This window comes from Carcharodon carcharias (genome assembly GCF_017639515.1).
Source record: "Carcharodon carcharias isolate sCarCar2 chromosome 29 unlocalized genomic scaffold, sCarCar2.pri SUPER_29_unloc_2, whole genome shotgun sequence".
Lineage (NCBI taxonomy): Eukaryota > Metazoa > Chordata > Chondrichthyes > Lamniformes > Lamnidae > Carcharodon > Carcharodon carcharias.
Window position 1 is genome coordinate 1,761,638 of NW_024470665.1, and position 18,039 is coordinate 1,779,676.

The 18,039-nt window shown below is 50.8% G+C and overlaps 1 protein-coding gene across 1 annotated transcript in view; it reads right to left on the bottom strand.

Annotated features, from left to right (window-relative positions):
• Window positions 1-8,734, bottom strand: part of hpn (hepsin) — a 55,042-nt gene extending 46,308 nt beyond the window's left edge. Inside the window, exon 1 of the mRNA XM_041181155.1 lies at window positions 8,719-8,734. Within this exon, the coding sequence (XP_041037089.1) occupies window positions 8,719-8,734 (16 nt within the window). The remainder of the gene's footprint in view (window positions 1-8,718) is intronic.
• Window positions 8,735-18,039: the final 9,305 nt, after the last annotated feature.

The window sequence follows — 18,039 nt, forward strand, 5'->3', positions numbered from 1 at the left end:
ATGGAAACATCTTCCCCACGTCCACTTTATCCAGGGCCTTTCAGTATTCTGTAAGTTTCAATCAGATCCCCCCCTCATCCTTCTAAACTCCATCGAGTATAGACCCAGAGTCCTCAAACGTTCCTCATACGTTAAGCCTCTCATTCCTGGGATCGTTCTCCTCTGGACCCTCTCCAGGGCCAGCGCATCCTTCCCTGAGATACGGGGCCCAAAAGTGCTCACAATATTCTAAATGTGGTCTGAGCAGAGCCTTATAAAGCTTCAGCAGCACATCCCTGCTTTTATATTCTAGTCCTTCTGCGAGACCACCCTCCCCTCCACCCCCCCACCGCCCCCCCCAATCTCTCAAAGCTCTCGAGCTGCGTTGGCCGATTTTGAACCAGGGCCAGAACTCTGGAGGGGAGGGCACCAGAGGGGCAGTGGACTGTGTCTCTGACATTAATAGGACACCTGATCTTCAGATCCTAACAGCAGTGGACAACCTTTGGACAGTTTACACTACTGAGTGAAGAGCGTCAACATGACATGACTGTACTCAGCAGAGATTGAAAGTACACAGGGACATCAATCCACACTCACTTCAATCTCTCTGGCCGCTACTAGGCCGAGGCTTCTCAGCAGGCCTCTCTCTCTCTCTCTCTCTCTGTTTCTCTCCCCACCCCACCCCAAGGCGCTCATACACATACCCGAGTTCAAAGGGCGTGGGTTTGAGCCCCATGACAGAGGGTCAGTGCCGAGGGAGGGCCGCACTGTCGGAGGGTCAGTACTGAGGGGGGAGCCGCACTGTCGGAGGGTCAGTACTGAGGGGGGGAGCCGCACTGTCGGAGGGTCAGTACTGAGGGAGTGCCGCACTGTCGGAGGGTCAGTACTGAGGGAGTGCAGCACTGTCGGAGGGTCAGTACTGAGGGGGGGAGCCGCACTGTCGGAGGGTCAGTACTGAGGGAGTGCCGCACTGTCGGAGGGTCAGTACTGAGGGGGGGAGCCGCACTGTCGGAGGGTCAGTACTGAGGGGGGAGCCGCACTGTCGGAGGGTCAGTACTGAGGGAGTGCTGCACTGTCGGGGGGTCAGTACTGAGGGAGCGCTGCACTGTCAGAGGGTCAGTACTGAGGGAGTGCTGCACTATCGGAGGGTCAGTACTGAGGGAGCGCTGCACTGTCGGAGGGTCAGTACTGAGGGAGTGCTGCACTGTCGGAGGGTCAGTACTGAGGGAGCGCTGCACTGTCGGAGGGTCAGTACCGAGGGAGTGCTGCACTGTCAGAGGGTCAGTACTGAGGGAGTGCTGCACTGTCGGAGGGTCAGTACTGAGGGAGCGCTGCACTGTCGGAGGGTCAGTACTGAGGGAGTGCTGCACTGTCAGAGGGTCAGTACTGAGGGAGTGCAGCACTGTTGGAGGGTCAGTACTGAGGGAGCACTGCACTGTCGGAGGGTCAGTACTGAGGGAGCAGGGGTGGGTCGGTGGTTCGCCCCAGTGTCCTGGAGCTGACATTTATTCCTCAACCAATTGAGCCATAGACATCTAACCAATATCTCTAACCTCCTCCAGCCCCTACACCCCTCCCTATCTCTGTAACCTCCTCCAGCCCCTACAACCCTCCCTATCTCTGTAACCTCCCCCAGCCCCTACAACCCTCCCTATCTCTGTAACCTCCTCCAGCCCTGACAACCCTCCAGGATCTCTGCACTCCTCCAATTCCGGCCTCTTGACCATCCCGATTCCCATCGCTCCACCATCGGCGGCCGTGCCTTCAGCTGCCTGGGGGGTGGGGGAGGGGGGTGCCTGAGCTCTGGAACTCCCTCCCTTAACCTCTGCGTCTCTCTCTCTCTCTCTCTCTCTCTCGTCCTTTAAGACGAACGTCCTTGGCTGGGCTTGTGCTCACTTGACCCTCATACCTCCTTATGTGGCTCAATTTCAAATTTTGCCCGATATCTGCCTCTGTGCAGCTGCGGGAAGGCTGCTAGTTAAATGCAGCTTGCTGTCAAAGCCCTTCTAGCATTATCAAGGATAAGTATTCACTCTGAACACCACTCTTATGAAAACAATAATGAATGGAGCGCCCATTTAATTCGAGAATGGGCTCGGTTACCATCGAGAACAATGCAGCCTCTGTGTCTCCTGCGAGCTGTTTTCTCACTATCTCAATATCTCTCCCTCTCTTCCCTGACTCCGAATTCCAGGCATCACACAGACCAACACCCACTGCAGGTTACCCACTGCCAGTGAGCCAGGAATACAAGGAACTTGCATTTCTCTAGCGCCTCTCCCCACCTTCAGGGCGGTGCCAAAAGCGTTTCACAGCCGACGAAGGCCCTTTCTGTTTTTGGAAGTGTTGTCCACTGTCTGTAACGTGACAAAACGCAGCGGCAGCCAATCCGCGCACAGCAAGATCCCACACACAGCGGCGTGACCACGACACAGGTCGTCTGTCTGTGGTTTTTTTTTTTCTTTAAGCGACGTTGGTCGAGGGATAAACAGCGGCCCCAGGACACCGGGGAGAACTGCTACCCACCCCCCCGCACCCCGCCCCCACCCCCTCCGCCTTCCAAATAGTGGCCGTGGGATCTTTCACACCCAGCCGAGGGGGCAGACGGGGTCCTCAGTTTAACGTCTCATCCGGAAGACGGCACCTCCAATAGGGTGGCACCCACTTCCCCACCGACCCTGGGATATGTCCGGCCTGGTTTGCGTGTCTTGAGTCTGTGGTGTTGGGAATCGAAACCTGCGCCATTCTGGCCAAGAGCACACGCGAGGGCTGAGCTGAAGGTGCCTCGTCAAAAAAATAAATAAATAAATGAAACCAAATACTTTAGACGGGATTCAACGCTCCAAAGATTGTCTGGCTAAGAGGAGAGGGTGGAAGGAGCTGGGGTACAAGTGGGCACCAATGTTTCATTCTTGTCCGAGCTGACAAAGCAAGGTCTGGCAAGCTATTCAGTCACAGAAGACCTCACGTCCAAGTCCATAGCTGTTCCTCACTTGATTTTCCCCATCACTGGGGCAGCTGGACAGAGCTCACCAAGACCAGACGGCAAACCTTCTGCAGAGTGCTCCTACACCAGAGACACCAGAACCGAGAGGTTGTAACTATTTGGAAAGCCCGAACAGGCTGGGGCTCTGATCTCTAGTAGGAGAGAAGCGAGAGGAGAGTCCTGAAGGAGGCCGGGGCAAGATTCCCGGCCAATCACGTCCCCTCGGGCTGTTGGCAGGGCTTTAAACTCAAAAAGAAACAAAAACATTGGCGGCGGGAGGGCATGGGAGTGAAACTGGTTTCCAAAAGAGACAAACATTCATAAGTCTGAAAAGTTGAAGCCCACAAAAGGTGCACTAAGATTTGGATAAAGCAGCAACCAATAGGCAGGGGTAATATGTTTAACAGCAATGGTGCGTAAGCAAATAAGGTCAAAGTAGGGGGTGGAGGGGGTGGGAGAAAAAGGTGAAAAGAAAGTTTAAATGGAAGCACTTTATCTGAATGCCAAGCATCTAATCGCCATCGTTACAGAGACATGGTGACCAACGTCGGGAAATAAATATTCCAGGGTAGTTAATGTTTCGAAAAGACAGACGGGATAGAAAGGGTTGGGGCAGGGGGCAGGGGATAGCCTTGATAATAAAGGATGACAGAAAGATGGTTGTGAGAAAGGATCTAGGCTCAGAAAATCAGGAACTAAAAAAATCGGTACGGGTGGAGATGCTGTATAAGGGTCGGGTAATGCTGGCAGGACTAGGTTAACAGCCTCCCAACAGTCGTTATCCTGTTGGACAGAGCATTATTATGAGCTCCTGTTACTTCTTGCTTATAGGCGATGTAATAACGGTTGGGGGGTGGGGGGGGGGATGGGCTGTGATTCATACAGGCTAGGCAAATCGAATTGGAAAAGTAGCTTGGAGGGAGGGTGAGTTCTCGAATGGAACGCACTCGAGACAGCGTTCTAGGACAAAACACCGTGGATGAAAGATGGGGAAGACGCTCCTTTAGATCTTGCTTTGTGCGGTGAGACAGGCCTACTTTGCGAGGGACCTGCTGGGGAAAGAGTGATCATAACATAACGAATTACACGTTCAGCTTGAGAATGATGTACCTAAGTCCGAACTTAGAAGCATTATGCTTCTTAAAACAAAAACAAAAAAAGCCAATTACTTAGTTGTAAAGGGGTGAGCCGGCCAAGGTAAATCAGGAAATTAGATTTAAGGTCTTACGGTGGATGGGACAGCGGCAGCCGCTTAAGGAACACGTCGTAACTTGCAACAAATCTGCATCCTATCCCGAAATAAAAACTCCAACGGAGAAAGTGGCATAGCCACAGTGAAGGGAAGTAGTTCAGGATGGTATCAGATTGGGAAAGAGAAAAGACGGAGGTTAATAACCTTGCCAAGAGCGGGAAAGCGCGTGGGTTGCTGGATTCCGGAACTCTCTCCGAGGGTGGACGACCAAACACCGGTGAGGGAGAAATCGGGATACCAGAGTCAGCTAACAAAATAATATATATATATATATATATATATATATAAAAAAAAAGACAGACTGTGAAAGCCTCTGCCCAGTATTTGAAAAAGGGGAGAGCGAGAGAGAGAGAGCGAGAGCGAGAGAGCGAGAGAGCGAGAGAGCGAGAGAGCGAGAGCGAGAGAGCGAGAGCGAGAGCGAGAGCGAGAGCGAGAGCGAGAGAGCGAGAGAGAGAGAGCGAGAGAGAGAGAGAGCGAGAGAGCGAGAGAGAGAGCGAGAGAGAGAGAGCGAGAGAGCGAGAGAGCGAGAGAGCGAGAGAGCGAGAGAGAGCGAGAGAGAGCGAGCGAGAGAGAGAGCGAGAGAGAGAGAGAGAGCGAGAGAGAGAGAGAGCGAGAGAGAGAGAGAGCGAGAGAGAGAGAGAGAGCGCGAGAGAGAGAGAGAGAGAGCGAGAGAGAGTAGTTCAGGTGAACAGGCACCCCTCACAGGCTAACTCAGGAGGAATTTTAAAAAACGGGGAACGAAGAAACGGGCGGGTGACGTCGAAAAATTATTTCGTTACTTTCTCTAGAGCGGGAGGCAAAAAGCACACACCGGGGGTGGGGAGAGGGGGTGGTGGGGGGAAATGTGGAAACAAAAAAAAAAACAAAAAAAAAACGGGGAACCCAGCGCCTAAAGAGAGCGAGAAGCATAAAAATAATTAACCATTAAGGGGACGGGACTGAAATCCGGCGGAGCCGATGGCCTGTCTCCTGAGCGATGAGGACAGGGGCTGGAATGCTGTCGCTTATTGCGAAGGCGGGGTGGGGGGTGGGGGGGGGGATGGGATATAAGAGTAGGGGTGTCTTCCAACAGCTGTACAGGGGCTTGGTGAGACCACATCTGGAGAGCTGTGTACAGAATTTTACATCCTTTCTCAAAGGAGGAGACAACGTGTTGGAAGCAGTTGACTGAAGGTTCACTTGACTGATTTTTGGGATGTGTGTGTGTGTGTGTGTGTGGGGCGGTGGAGGTGTTTTGTGTTGGGGGGGGTGCGGCGTTACCTTACTTTATTTATATTTTATTTATTTTCTTTATGTTTTTTTATGGGGACGTGGGTGTCAATGCCCAGGTCAGCATTTCCTGCCCCATCCCTCATTACCCGTTGAGCTAGATTCCTCGGTCCTTTCAGAGCCAACCTCATCGTCGTGCGGGGTCTGGAGTCACGTGTAGGCCAGGCCAGACCAGACCAGACCGGGTAAGGGCTGCAGATTTCCCTCCCTGACCCATCGCGAACCAGATGGGGTTTTTTTTTTTTGTTCTTTAATAACAACAATCGAAGATAGTTTCACCACCACCGAGACTCGCTCCCAATTCCGGGGTTTATCTTCCGAATTTAAGTTCCAGCGGTTCTGCCGTGGCGGGATTTGAACCCGGGTCCCCCAGAGCGTCAGCCTGGGCCTCCCGATTAGTGCTCCGGCGACATCACCACTGCGCAACCCTCTGAGGGAAGGTTGAGCCCGGTACCCGTTGGGGTTTAGAAGAACGAGAGGCGATCTTATCAGATCCTGAGGGGACTTGACAGGGCGGATGCTGAGAGGGTGTTTCCCCCCCTTCGTGGGGGAACCTAGAACGAGGGGGACACAGTATAAAAATAAGCGGCCCCCCACCCTCCCCCCCCAGTGAAGATGGGGATGAGGAGACTTTTTTCCTTCTCTCAAGAGGATCGTGAGCTTCTGGAACTCTCTCCTCTAGAGCGGGCTGGAAGCTGGGTCAATGGGTATTTTGAAGGCTGAGGTAGGATAGATTCTTGACGAAGAAGGGTTCTCGAGGGCAGGCGGGAAAGTGGAGTGGAGGCCACACTCAGATCAGGCACGATCTTATTGAATGGCAGAGCAGGCTCGAGGGACCTTAAGACATAGGAGCAGCAATTAGGCCATTCGGCCCATCGAGTCTGCTCCGCCATTCAATCGTGGCTGATAGGTTTCTCAACCCCATTCTCCTGCCTTCTCCCCGTAACCTTTGACCCCCTTACCAATCCAGAACCTATCTATCTCGGTCTTAAATACACTCAATGACCCGGCCTCCACAGGCTTCTGTGGCAATGAATTCCATCGATTCACCACTCTCTGGCTAAAGAAGTTTCTCCTCATCTCTGTTCTAAAAGGTCTTCCCTTTACTCTGAGGCTGTGCCCTCGGGTCCTAGTCTCTCCTACTAATGGAAACATCTTCCCCACGTCCACTCTATCCAGGCCTTTCAGTATTCTGTAAGTTTCAATCAGATCCCCCCCCACTCATCCTTCTAAACTCCATCGAGTATAGACCCAGAGTCCTCAAACGTTCCTCATATGTTAAGCCTTTCATTCCTGGGATCGTTCTCGTGAACCTCCTCTGGACCCTCTACAGAGCCAGCGCATCCTTCCCGAGATAGGGGGGCCCAAAATTGCTCACAATATTCTAAATTAAATCCGAAGGGCCCACTCCTGCGCCTAATTCGTACGCTTGCACGTTTGGAAAGCGGTAACTGCAGAGAATAGCGGAAGACCCCCCCATCACCCCCCACCCCACCCCCCCAACCCACCCACCACCCCGGCTATGATTTCCCAAAGTTCTTTCGATTCGAGAGCATTGCCAATGGGTGGGAAGTTAGCAAGCGTAGCGCCGCTGCTTGAGAAAGGAAAGAGAGGGGGAGGGGAAGTGAGGAAATGTCCGATGTCAAGATCGGTGAAAATGCTTCAATCTATCAAGAAGGCACTTTGTTAAAAAAAAAATTCACACAATTAGGCAGAGTCAACATGCTTTCAAGAGAGGGAATTGCATTTGACAAGTCCCTTCGAGGAAGTAACTAGCAAGGTAAATAACGGGGAAGCAATGGATATGGAGCTACCACAAAAGGTTAGTTGCACCAGATAAGGGCTCACCGAGTTGGGGGTGATATATATCTCTGTTAGCAAGGATAGAGGATCGGTTAACGGACAGGAATCAGAGAGTAGGAATGGAGGTTTCGTTCTGGAAGGCTGCGATTGGTGGGGGCCCTGAGGCAATCGATAATCAATAACTTGAATGAGGGTCGTGTATCCAGGTTTACTGACCAGCAGCTCAGTGGGTAGGTAAGCTGTGAGGAGGACACAAAGTAAGATGTGTAGACAAGTTAAGGAAAGGGGCAAGAACATGGCAGATGAAGTATAACATGGGGGAAGGGTGAGGTTGTCCACATAGGTATGGATAATTCAATACGATAGTGGCCGATCTTCCCATCTCAAGTCCACCTTTCCTCGCTATACCTTAGTGCGCAAAACTCCTTTGATCTGAGCCCTGTATATTCTCAACGGTGGAGCGCCCACAGCTCGCTGGCGGGGGTGGGTGGAGAAAAGAGTTCCAAAGATTCACAACCCTCCGAGTCAAGACATTTCTCCTACGTCTCTCTACGATTTCCCTATAGACCTCACTGACTCCAGTGGCTCTCTACGGTTTCCCTATAGCCTCCGATTGAAACCAATGGCTCTCTACAGTTTCCCGATAGCCCACACTGACTCCAGTGGCTTTCTACGGTTTCCCTATAGCCCACACTAACTCCAGTGGCTCTCTACGATTCCCCTATATCCCACACTGACTCCAGCGGCTTTCTACAGTTTCCCTATAGCCTGCGATTGACTCCAGCGGCTCTCTACGTTTTCCCTATAGCCCACACTCATTCCAGTGGCTCTCTACTCTGTGCCGCACTGCTGTGCAGTTCCCACTCTCTGAACAGCTTAACAGGGGAGGCAACGGCATAGGCGCTGGACTAGTAACGCAGACACCCTCTGCAGCTCTGAAGAAGAGTCTTGCGGGCACGATAGGTTAACTCTGTCTCTCTCTCTCTCTCTCCGCAGATGCTGAGTTTTTCCAGCATTTTCTGGGGTTTTTTTGGCTCTAGAGAGGGGACTCAGGTTCGAATCCCACCAGGGCAGATGGTGGAATTTGAATTTAACAAAAAAAAAATCTGGAATTCAAAGTCTATTGTTGTTATATATATATAAATAAAACTCGAGAGGAGGAAATCAGCTGACCTTACCTGGTCTGGCCTGAATGTGGCTGACTCGTAAATACTCTCGGAACAGGTCCAATTAGCCAGAGACACCCACATAAGATTTCTCCCCATAAAAATGACTTTTTTTGGGGGGAGGGGAGTTGGGGAGAATAAAAAATGACATTGTGGGGAGGTTGGAAATACAGACGGTGACTTGGGAGAGCAGCTCTCATTGCTGACCAACTGATCCCCTATAAAAGGTTGTGTGGGCTCCATTTCTTTTCCACACTTACCCTCAGATTCAGTCATAGCCTCTCGAGTTACGACAACTCGCGAAAGCAGAAATCTCTCGAAACAATGGCGGAATCCTCTTATCCCAAATAAAAGGGAGCCACAGGTGAAACGAGATCTGTTGCAAAAGATATTTTTTTTTTTATATACATTTAATAAAAAAGGGGAAAAAAACAGTTTTAAAACTCTCCCTTTCAGAGAAACTAAACTAACTCAGTCTCACACACACACACGCGCACAAACTCACTCACACACACGCGCACAAACTCACTCTCACACACAGACACACGCACAAACTCTCTCACACACGCACAAACTCTCTCACACACGCACACGCACAAACTCTCTCACACACGCACACGCACAAACTCTCTCACACACGCACACGCACAAACTCTCTCACACACGCACACGCACAAACTCACACGCTCTCTCACACACGCACACGCACAAACTCACACGCTCTCTCACTCACGCACAAACTCACACGCTCTCTCACTCACGCACAAACTCACACGCTCTCTCACTCACGCACAAACTCACACGCTCTCTCACTCACGCACAAACTCACACGCTCTCTCACTCACGCACAAACTCACACGCTCTCTCACTCACGCACAAACTCACACGCTCTCTCACTCAGGCACAAACTCACACGCTCTCTCACTCAGGCACAAACTCACACGCTCTCTCACTCAGGCACAAACTCACACGCTCTCTCACTCAGGCACAAACTCACACGCTCTCTCACTCAGGCACAAACTCACACGCTCTCTCACTCACGCACAAACTCACACGCTCTCTCACTCACGCACAAACTCACGCTCTCTCACTCACGCACAAACTCACACGCTCTCTCACTCACGCACAAACTCACACGCTCTCTCACTCACGCACAAACTCACACGCTCTCTCACTCACGCACAAACTCACACGCTCTCTCACTCACGCACAAACTCACACGCTCTCTCACTCACGCACAAACTCACACGCTCTCTCACTCACGCACAAACTCACACACTCTCACTCACGCACAAACTCACACACTCTCTCACTCACGCACAAACTCACACACTCTATCTCACTCACGCACAAACTCACACACTCTATCTCACTCACGCACAAACTCACACACTCTATCTCACTCACGCACAAACTCACAAACTATCTCACTCTCGCACAAACTCACTCTCACACAAACTCACTCTCACACACAAACTCACACACACACACAAACTCACACACACACACAAACTCACACACACACACAAACTCACACACACACACAAACTCACACACACACACAAACTCACACACACACACAAACTCACACACACACACAAACTCACACACACACAAACTCACACACACACACAAACTCACACACACACACAAACTCACACACACACACAAACTCACACACACACACAAACTCACACACAAACTCTCTCACACACAAACTCTCTCACACACGCACACGCACAAACTCACACACTCTCTCACTCATGCACAAACTCACACACTCTCTCACTCACGCACAAACTCACACACTCTCTTACTCACGCACAAACTCACACACTCTCTTACTCACGCACAAACTCACACACTCACTCACGCACAAACTCACACACTCACTCACGCACAAACTCACACACTCTCTCACTCACACACAAACTCACACACAAACTCACACACTCTCACTCACGCACAAACTCACACACTCTCACTCACGCACAAACTCACACACTCTCACTCACGCACAAACTCACACACTCTCTCACTCACGCACAAACTCACACACTCTCTCACTCACGCACAAACTCACACACTCTCTCACTCACGCACAAACTCACACACTCTCTCACTCACGCACAAACTCACACACTCTCTCACTCACGCACAAACTCACACACTCTCTCACTCACGCACAAACTCACACACTCTCTCACTCACGCACAAACTCACACACTCTCACTCACGCACAAACTCACACACTCTCACTCACGCACAAACTCTATCTCACTCTCGCACAAACTCTATCTCACTCTCGCACAAACTCACTCTCGCACAAAATCACACACACAAAATCACACACACAAAATCACACACACAAAATCACACACACAAAATCACACACACAAAATCACACACACAAAATCACACACACAAAATCACACACACAAAATCACAAACTCACACACACACACAGAAACTCTCTCACACACCCAGAAACTCTCTCACACACCCAGAAACTCTCTCTCACACACACAGAAACTCTCTCTCACACACACACACACTCACACAAACTGACACACACAAACTCACACACACACAAACGCACACACACACACACAAACTCACACACACACACAAACTCTCTCACACACACAAACTCTCTCTCACACACACACACACAAACTGACACACACACACACACACAAACTCACACACACCGGTAGAAATGTCACTACAAAAAACAGGTACAAACCAGGACTCGTCCGCTCACCTCCCCAGTCTTGGGCACTGATTCCACCCCCGTGAGTTAATATCCAGCCCAGAGCGCGACGAACTCCGGGTGAGAAAAGACTTCCCCAAAACTTATCCCTCTCCGGAAAAAAGTTTTCGCTCTTCTCCACATTTGACCCAGCGTCGGGGTTTCGGTGAAATTGAACGGTGAAGTTGTCCAGGCACCTTTCTTCTCTGGGTTAACAACTCTCACCTGCTCCTTCGCTTTTTGGATGAACCAGAAAAGTTTGGTGGAGGGGGAGAGAGAGAGAAAAAAGCTCACCCAACTTCCGTTCAATCACCTCCCCTGCCCCACAGAGGGCAGGAGGGTTCGATTTAAAGGGGCAGTGGTCCAACCCCTCTTCCCAGGTGCTCAGTGGTGCTACTGGAAAGGGGATTTCCCCTTTAATAAACTGTCTTGTTCACCCAAGAAGTTAGAGATTTTAATGGTTTTTGTTTTTTTTTTAAAAAAAGAGAAAGGGCAGGTTATTATCGCCAAACTCTCTCATGAATCACGGCGTGAGGAGGGCTGTCAGTTCAGTTCTGGGGACTGCACACCTGAGGCTGGTGGTCAGGGCCTGAGGGGGAAGGGGGCTGGAGAGGGAGATTTTACTGGGACCGGGGCGATGAGGCGACTTCAGTCCGCGTGGAGGGACTGGGAGAAGCTGGGATCGTTCTCCCTCGGAGCGGAGAATGTTAACGGGTTGGGGGGGGGGGTGGGGTGGGGATTGAATCGAGACATTCAAAATCAGGAGGGGGTGTTTTGGATAGAGTCGACGAGGGGAAAGCGTTTCCAGCGGCAGGAGGGTCGGTAACCAGAGGGACACAGATTGGAGAGAATCGGGGAAAAGGACCAGAGGGGGGCCTTGAGGAGGACTTTTTTTTTTGACAAACAGCGAGTTGTTGTGATCTGGAAGGCGCTGCCTGAAAGGGCGGTGGAACTTTCGAAAAAGGGGCGAATTGGATGCCGATAGTACAATCGCAGAGTGTGGAGTGTAAACCTCAGCGCTGACGGAATGCCAGGTATGTCGGTCGTACATCCCAGGGGTCGGCTGGTTGAATCAAACAGAGCCTTCCTTTGGCTGTTCAGAATAGGCAGGGTACAGACCATATTCAACCAGCCCGCGCTCTCGAAACCCAAAATACATCCACTGTCAGGGTGTGATTCTGCGATTGGACAGCACCCACTGAACAATCCTGAGTGCGCTAATAGCGACACCAACAACCAATTTAAGATAATCAGTTGAGCTCATAACGTGACCCCACTTCTACTTGCTAGGAGTAACGTAAAATGGATTGGCAGGGACCGGTACGGGATCGTTAACAGTTAAATAGAAATCTGAACACTTCATTTTAACTAAGGGAACTACATCACAAGGTTTCACATTTTTTTTAAATGAAACAAACTTTATTGTGAATAAAGTGATTGAACAAAATAAGCACTATTAACTAAACAATATGGTAATTAACTATATATATATATTTATTGTTATGCACTCAGGTTTACTTATTTCCCCAAGAATTCTCTTACAAGACTCTTATAAGTCAATCATAAGTTATTTACTGCTGTAGGGACCAGCCATAAGTATGATACAATCCTCTGGAGAATGTTCCTCCACTCCAGCTATTCGCAGAGATAAATCTTTCATTTGCCCTCTCTTGACTGTGGAGGACTCAGTCTTTTGCTCTGGTTACTCTTCCAATACTTCCAAGCTAATCTGCTGGTTATTTCCTTTTGCAATAAGGCACGATGGGGACCACTGTCGATTCTCCCACTGGCTTCAGTCCAGGGAGTCTTCCAGCTTCTGCTCCTCACACAAGGTTCAAACTGAGATTAAGCCTCACCTGCCTTCCTTGCGGTCAATGGTAAAGTTAGTGTTTCACTCTGCTAATGGTGCAGGTCCATCTGACTGCCATTCATTTTGGCTAACTTCCTGGTGAGCTGCAAACCACATGAGGTCCAAACTGCAATTAAAACTGCTCCCGGTGAATTGATTCCAGAGGGTCTTCCTAATCTCCAAATATCTCCATGACAATGTAGCCCGATCTGGGCTGTCCTCAAACTGACCTTTAAGCTACTTAACCCTCATGTACAATTTCTTTTCTGACCTGATGAAGTTAATGGATTTTACACTTCAGGGGTCACTGAGCACTTTTAAACTAATTTAGTTCTGACTCACCATAAAAACATCTCTCTGGAATGCGCTTCTTTGGAAGCAGTGTCGTGCTATCTTTAGTTCTCCAGTGAAGTAAACCCACTATCTGTTTTACAGCTCCATCTCTTATGTTCTGACCTACAACCTAAAAGTGACATTCCTAAACCTACAGGTAAAATTTGAAAAGACACATTCTATGAACTAGATATTCGCAACACCATTTTTTGCAAACGAAAGGAACATGTTCAAGCCTTGTGCCTTTTTTGAATTACCCAGGAGCTTGGGGAGGTTATAGTTTCCTCCTTACTTTCTCCATGGCAACACCTAGGCCGATTAGAGTTCACTTACCAACCAATCAGCGCCCATTTCTCCGGAAGTATAAGTTGTTGTGATCATTTGAAATTTGGTATTCTCGGGTTTGTCCTAATGAGTACACGATGAAAAGCTTCAGCAACGTTTCTCTCTTTTCAGCAATATTAAAGAAATTAGATAAATACTTGAAGGGGAAAAAATTGCAGGACTATGGTTGGGGGGGGGAAAGAGCAAGGGGGGAGGAGTGGGGACTAATGGGATAGAGCCTTCAAAGAGCCAACACAGATGGGACGAATGGCCTCCGTCCAAACTGTGTGATTTTAGGAGTCTTAAAACACCTTAGAATATTGATGGGAATGGCAACCCAAGCAAGGCATGCTCAGAATCTTCCAGCACAGGTCAAGGCCATTCAGCCCATCGTGCCTGTGCCAGATCTTTGAAAGATCTATTCCATTAGTCCCTGCTCTTCCCCACCACCTTGCCCCCCCACCCCTGCTCTTTCCCCCTTCAAGTATTTATCCAATTCCCCCCCTTTTGAAAGTTCCTATTGAATCTGCTTCCACCACCCTTTCAGGCAGCGCCTTCCAGATCACAACAACTCGCTGTGTGTAAAAAAAAAAATAATCCTCCTCATCTCCCCGCTCTGGTCCTCTTCCCGATTCTCTTCAACCTCTGGTTGCTGACCTTCTTGTTGCTGGAGAATCGACATGAAGTGTGTGAACATAGCTATAAACATAGGAAACTCGGTGGGAACAACACCTCATCTTCCGACTCGGCACTTTACAGCCTTCCGGACTGAATATTGAGTTCGACAACTTTAGATCATGAACTCCCTCCTCCATCCCCAGCCACTTTCCGATTCTCCCCCTCCTCTTTGTTTTTTCCAATAATTTATATAGATTTTTTTCCCCACCTATTTCCATTATTTTTAAATGTATTTCCATCCATTGTTTTATCTTTACCTTTTAGCCTATTTCGATCCCTTCACCCCACCCCACCCCCACTAGGACTATCTGTACCTTCACCCCACCCCACCCCCACTAGGGCTATCTGTACCTTCACCCCACCCCCACGAGGGCTATCTGTACCTTCACCCCTACCCCACCCCCACGAGGACTATCTGTACCTTCACCCCCACCCCACCCCCACTAGGGCTATCTGTACCTTCCCCCTCACCCCACCCCCACTAGGGCTATCTGTACCTTCCCCCCCACCCCAGCCCCACTAGGGCTATCTATACCTTCACCCCACCCCCACTAGAGCTATCTGTACCTTCACCCCACCCCCACTAGGGCTATCTGTACCTTCACCCCAACCCCACCCCCACCCCCACTAGGGCTATCTGTACCTTCACCCCAACCCCACCCCCACCAGGGCTATCTGTACCTTCACCCCACCCGCACTAGGACTATCTGTACCTTGCTCGTCCTGCTTTCTACCCTTAATTAGCACATTCCTTAGATAATATCACCACCTTCAACACCTCTTTGTCATTGTGTCTGTGACATCATTTGGTTATCTCCACCTATCACTGGCTCTACCTGTCCCACCCCCCCTTGAACCAGCTTATCTTTCACCTCCCTTCTATTTCTACTCAGTTCTGTTGAAGGGTCATGAGGGACTCGAAACGTTAACCGTGTCCCTCTCCGCCGATGCTGCCAGACCTGCTGAGTTTTTTTCCAGGTATTTCGCTTCCTGTTTTTGTCTAGGAAGCGCGGTAGCCAGTTTGCACTCAGCAAGCTGCAACGAGCAAGATAAACAACCAGCCGGCCTGGGTTTTATTGATCACTGGATGAACGCTGGTCCCAGGGCACTGGAGAGACACCCCCCCGCCACCGAACTCCCGCCTCGCAACCTTACCACCGCCCCCCACCAACCCCCCCCACTACCACCAACCACCACCCGCTCTCCTTCCAAATGGATTGTGCGATGTCCAACAGCCTGGGTAAAGATTGATAAAATTGTACATAAAAGCCGAGTGCAGCTTGGCACATAGCCTCGAGTCAGGGTCAAAGATTAACAGGACAGGTCCCAGCGTCTTAACACACGCAGCGGGAATGTTAACGGCTGCAAGGGGCTGGCCCGGCGTGTCTCAGGAGACTCTCGGCGCACAGCTCTGGTGGGCCAGCCAGAGCAGGGGGGCCGTGGGCGATTCCGATGGGGTAACCCACCCGTCTCGGGGCAGACGACAGAGGCTGGCAGAGGGCACGCCAAAGCTTGACGAGGAGGTGGTTGGTTATCACCGTCAAGAGAGGGCGAACCGTCTTTCCTATGGGAAAGAGAAGGCTGAGGAGGGGAGGGTGGAGGGTGACCTGATCGAGGCTTTTAAAACGATGGAAGGGTTTCGATGGGGTAGACGTAGAGAAGATGTTTCCACTCGTCGGGGGGGGAGTGAGGCCAGAACTAGGGGACCATCGATATGAGATCATCACTCATAAACCCAACGGGGGAATTCAGGAGAAACTTCTTTACCCAGAGAGTCGGGGAGAATGTGGGACTCGCTCCCAAAGGGAGTGGTCGAGGTGAATCGATGTGTTTGAGGGGGAAGCTGGATAAACACAAGAGGGGGAGAAAGGGATAAAGAACTGTAGCTCTGGGGATAAATTGGAGAGGTTGGGACTGTTTTCCTTGGAGAAGAGGCTGAGTGGAGATTTGATAGAGGGTATTGGAGATCCTGAGGGGTACGGGCAGGGTAAATGGTGAGAAACTGGTCCCACTCGAGAGAGCATCAGGAACTAGAAGGCATGGATTCAAAATAATTGGCAAAAGGAGTAAATGTGATGTGAGGAAACATGTTTTCACCCAGAGAGTGGTTGGAGTTTGGAACGAACTTCCTGAGAGGCTGGAGGAGGCAGGTTCGATCGGGGTATTCTGAAGGGAATTGGGTTGCTCCCTGAAAGGAGAGAACGTGCAAGGTGACGGGGAGAAGGCAGGGGAGCGGGACAAGCTGGAATGCTCTATCGGGGGGGGGAGCCAGTGAGAACTCGATGGGCCGAATGCTCTCCTTCTGCACTGCAAACCATACTGCGATACTGTGAACAGAAGGATATGGGGATGGGGTGAGATGGGAGGGGGGGGTGGTGGGTGTGGGAAGAGGCTGGTGTGGAGCAGAAACACCGGCACGGAGGGGATGGGCCGAATGGCCTGTATCCTCTGCTGGGAATTTGAAGTAGTCTTTCCCAAACACGCGATGAGTCTCAACCAGTGTCCCCACAACATAGACCCAGACATGAGGGGAGGAATCTTTCACCACCCCACAGTGGCTGAAAAGCGTTGGCAATGATAGGTCCACAGTTCTTCCCAAGACCCCCTAACACCCGGGACATACAACGCCCCCCAAGTTGCTCAGAGGTAGGGACCCATGTATAACCCCATCACATGGGAATTTGAGAGTAAATCATTGGGAACAGCCTCAATCGTCTCCAGAGGGACCTCGCTACTACAAACAGGAGGCGCTTGCTCACTGAAATAGCTGATGAAATAAAGTGGAGGCTCTGCATTTCTCTAGCGCCTTTCCCCACCTCAGTGACCACCCCCCCCAGCCCCCCCAACCCACCAAAGCACTTCACAGCCAATGAAGGCCTTTATTTGAAGCGTGGTCACTGTTGTAATGTAGGAGCCAATTTGCGCAAAGGAAGATCCCACAAAGAGCCATGTGATAATGAGCAGGCTTCATGTATTTTTTAATTATTTCTTGAGGGAGAACGATGGACCCAGTGCACGGGGAGCATACCCGCAGCCCACACTCACCCACACGCCCCATCTCTCCCTCCAAATAGTGGACGGGGGATCTTTGAAGTCCACCTGAGATGGCAGAATGAACCTCATAATGAACATCTAATCTGATATATGCACCTCTGACAGTGCGGCACTCCCTCAGTACTGACCCTCCGACAGTGCAGCACTCCCTCAGTACTGACCCTCCGACAGTGCGCCTCTCCCTCAGTACTGACCCTCCGACAGTGCGGCGCTCCCTCAGTACTGACCCTCCCACAGTGCGCCTCTCCCTCAGTACTGACCCTCCCACAGTGCGGCACTCCCTCAGTACTGACCCTCCCACAGTGCGGCACTCCCTCAGTACTGACCCTCCGAAAGTGCAGCACTCCTTCAGTACTGACTCTCAGACAGAGAGGCACACTCTCAGTACTGACCCTCCGGACAGTGCAGCACTCCCTCAGTTCTGATCCTCCAGATAGTGCGGCGCTCCCTCAGTACTGACCCTCCGACAGTGCAGCACTCCCTCAGTACTGACCCTCCAACAGTGCGGCACTCCCTCAGTACTGACCCTCCAACAGTGCGGCACTCCCTCAGTACTGACCCTCCGACAGTGCGGCACTCCCTCAGTACTGA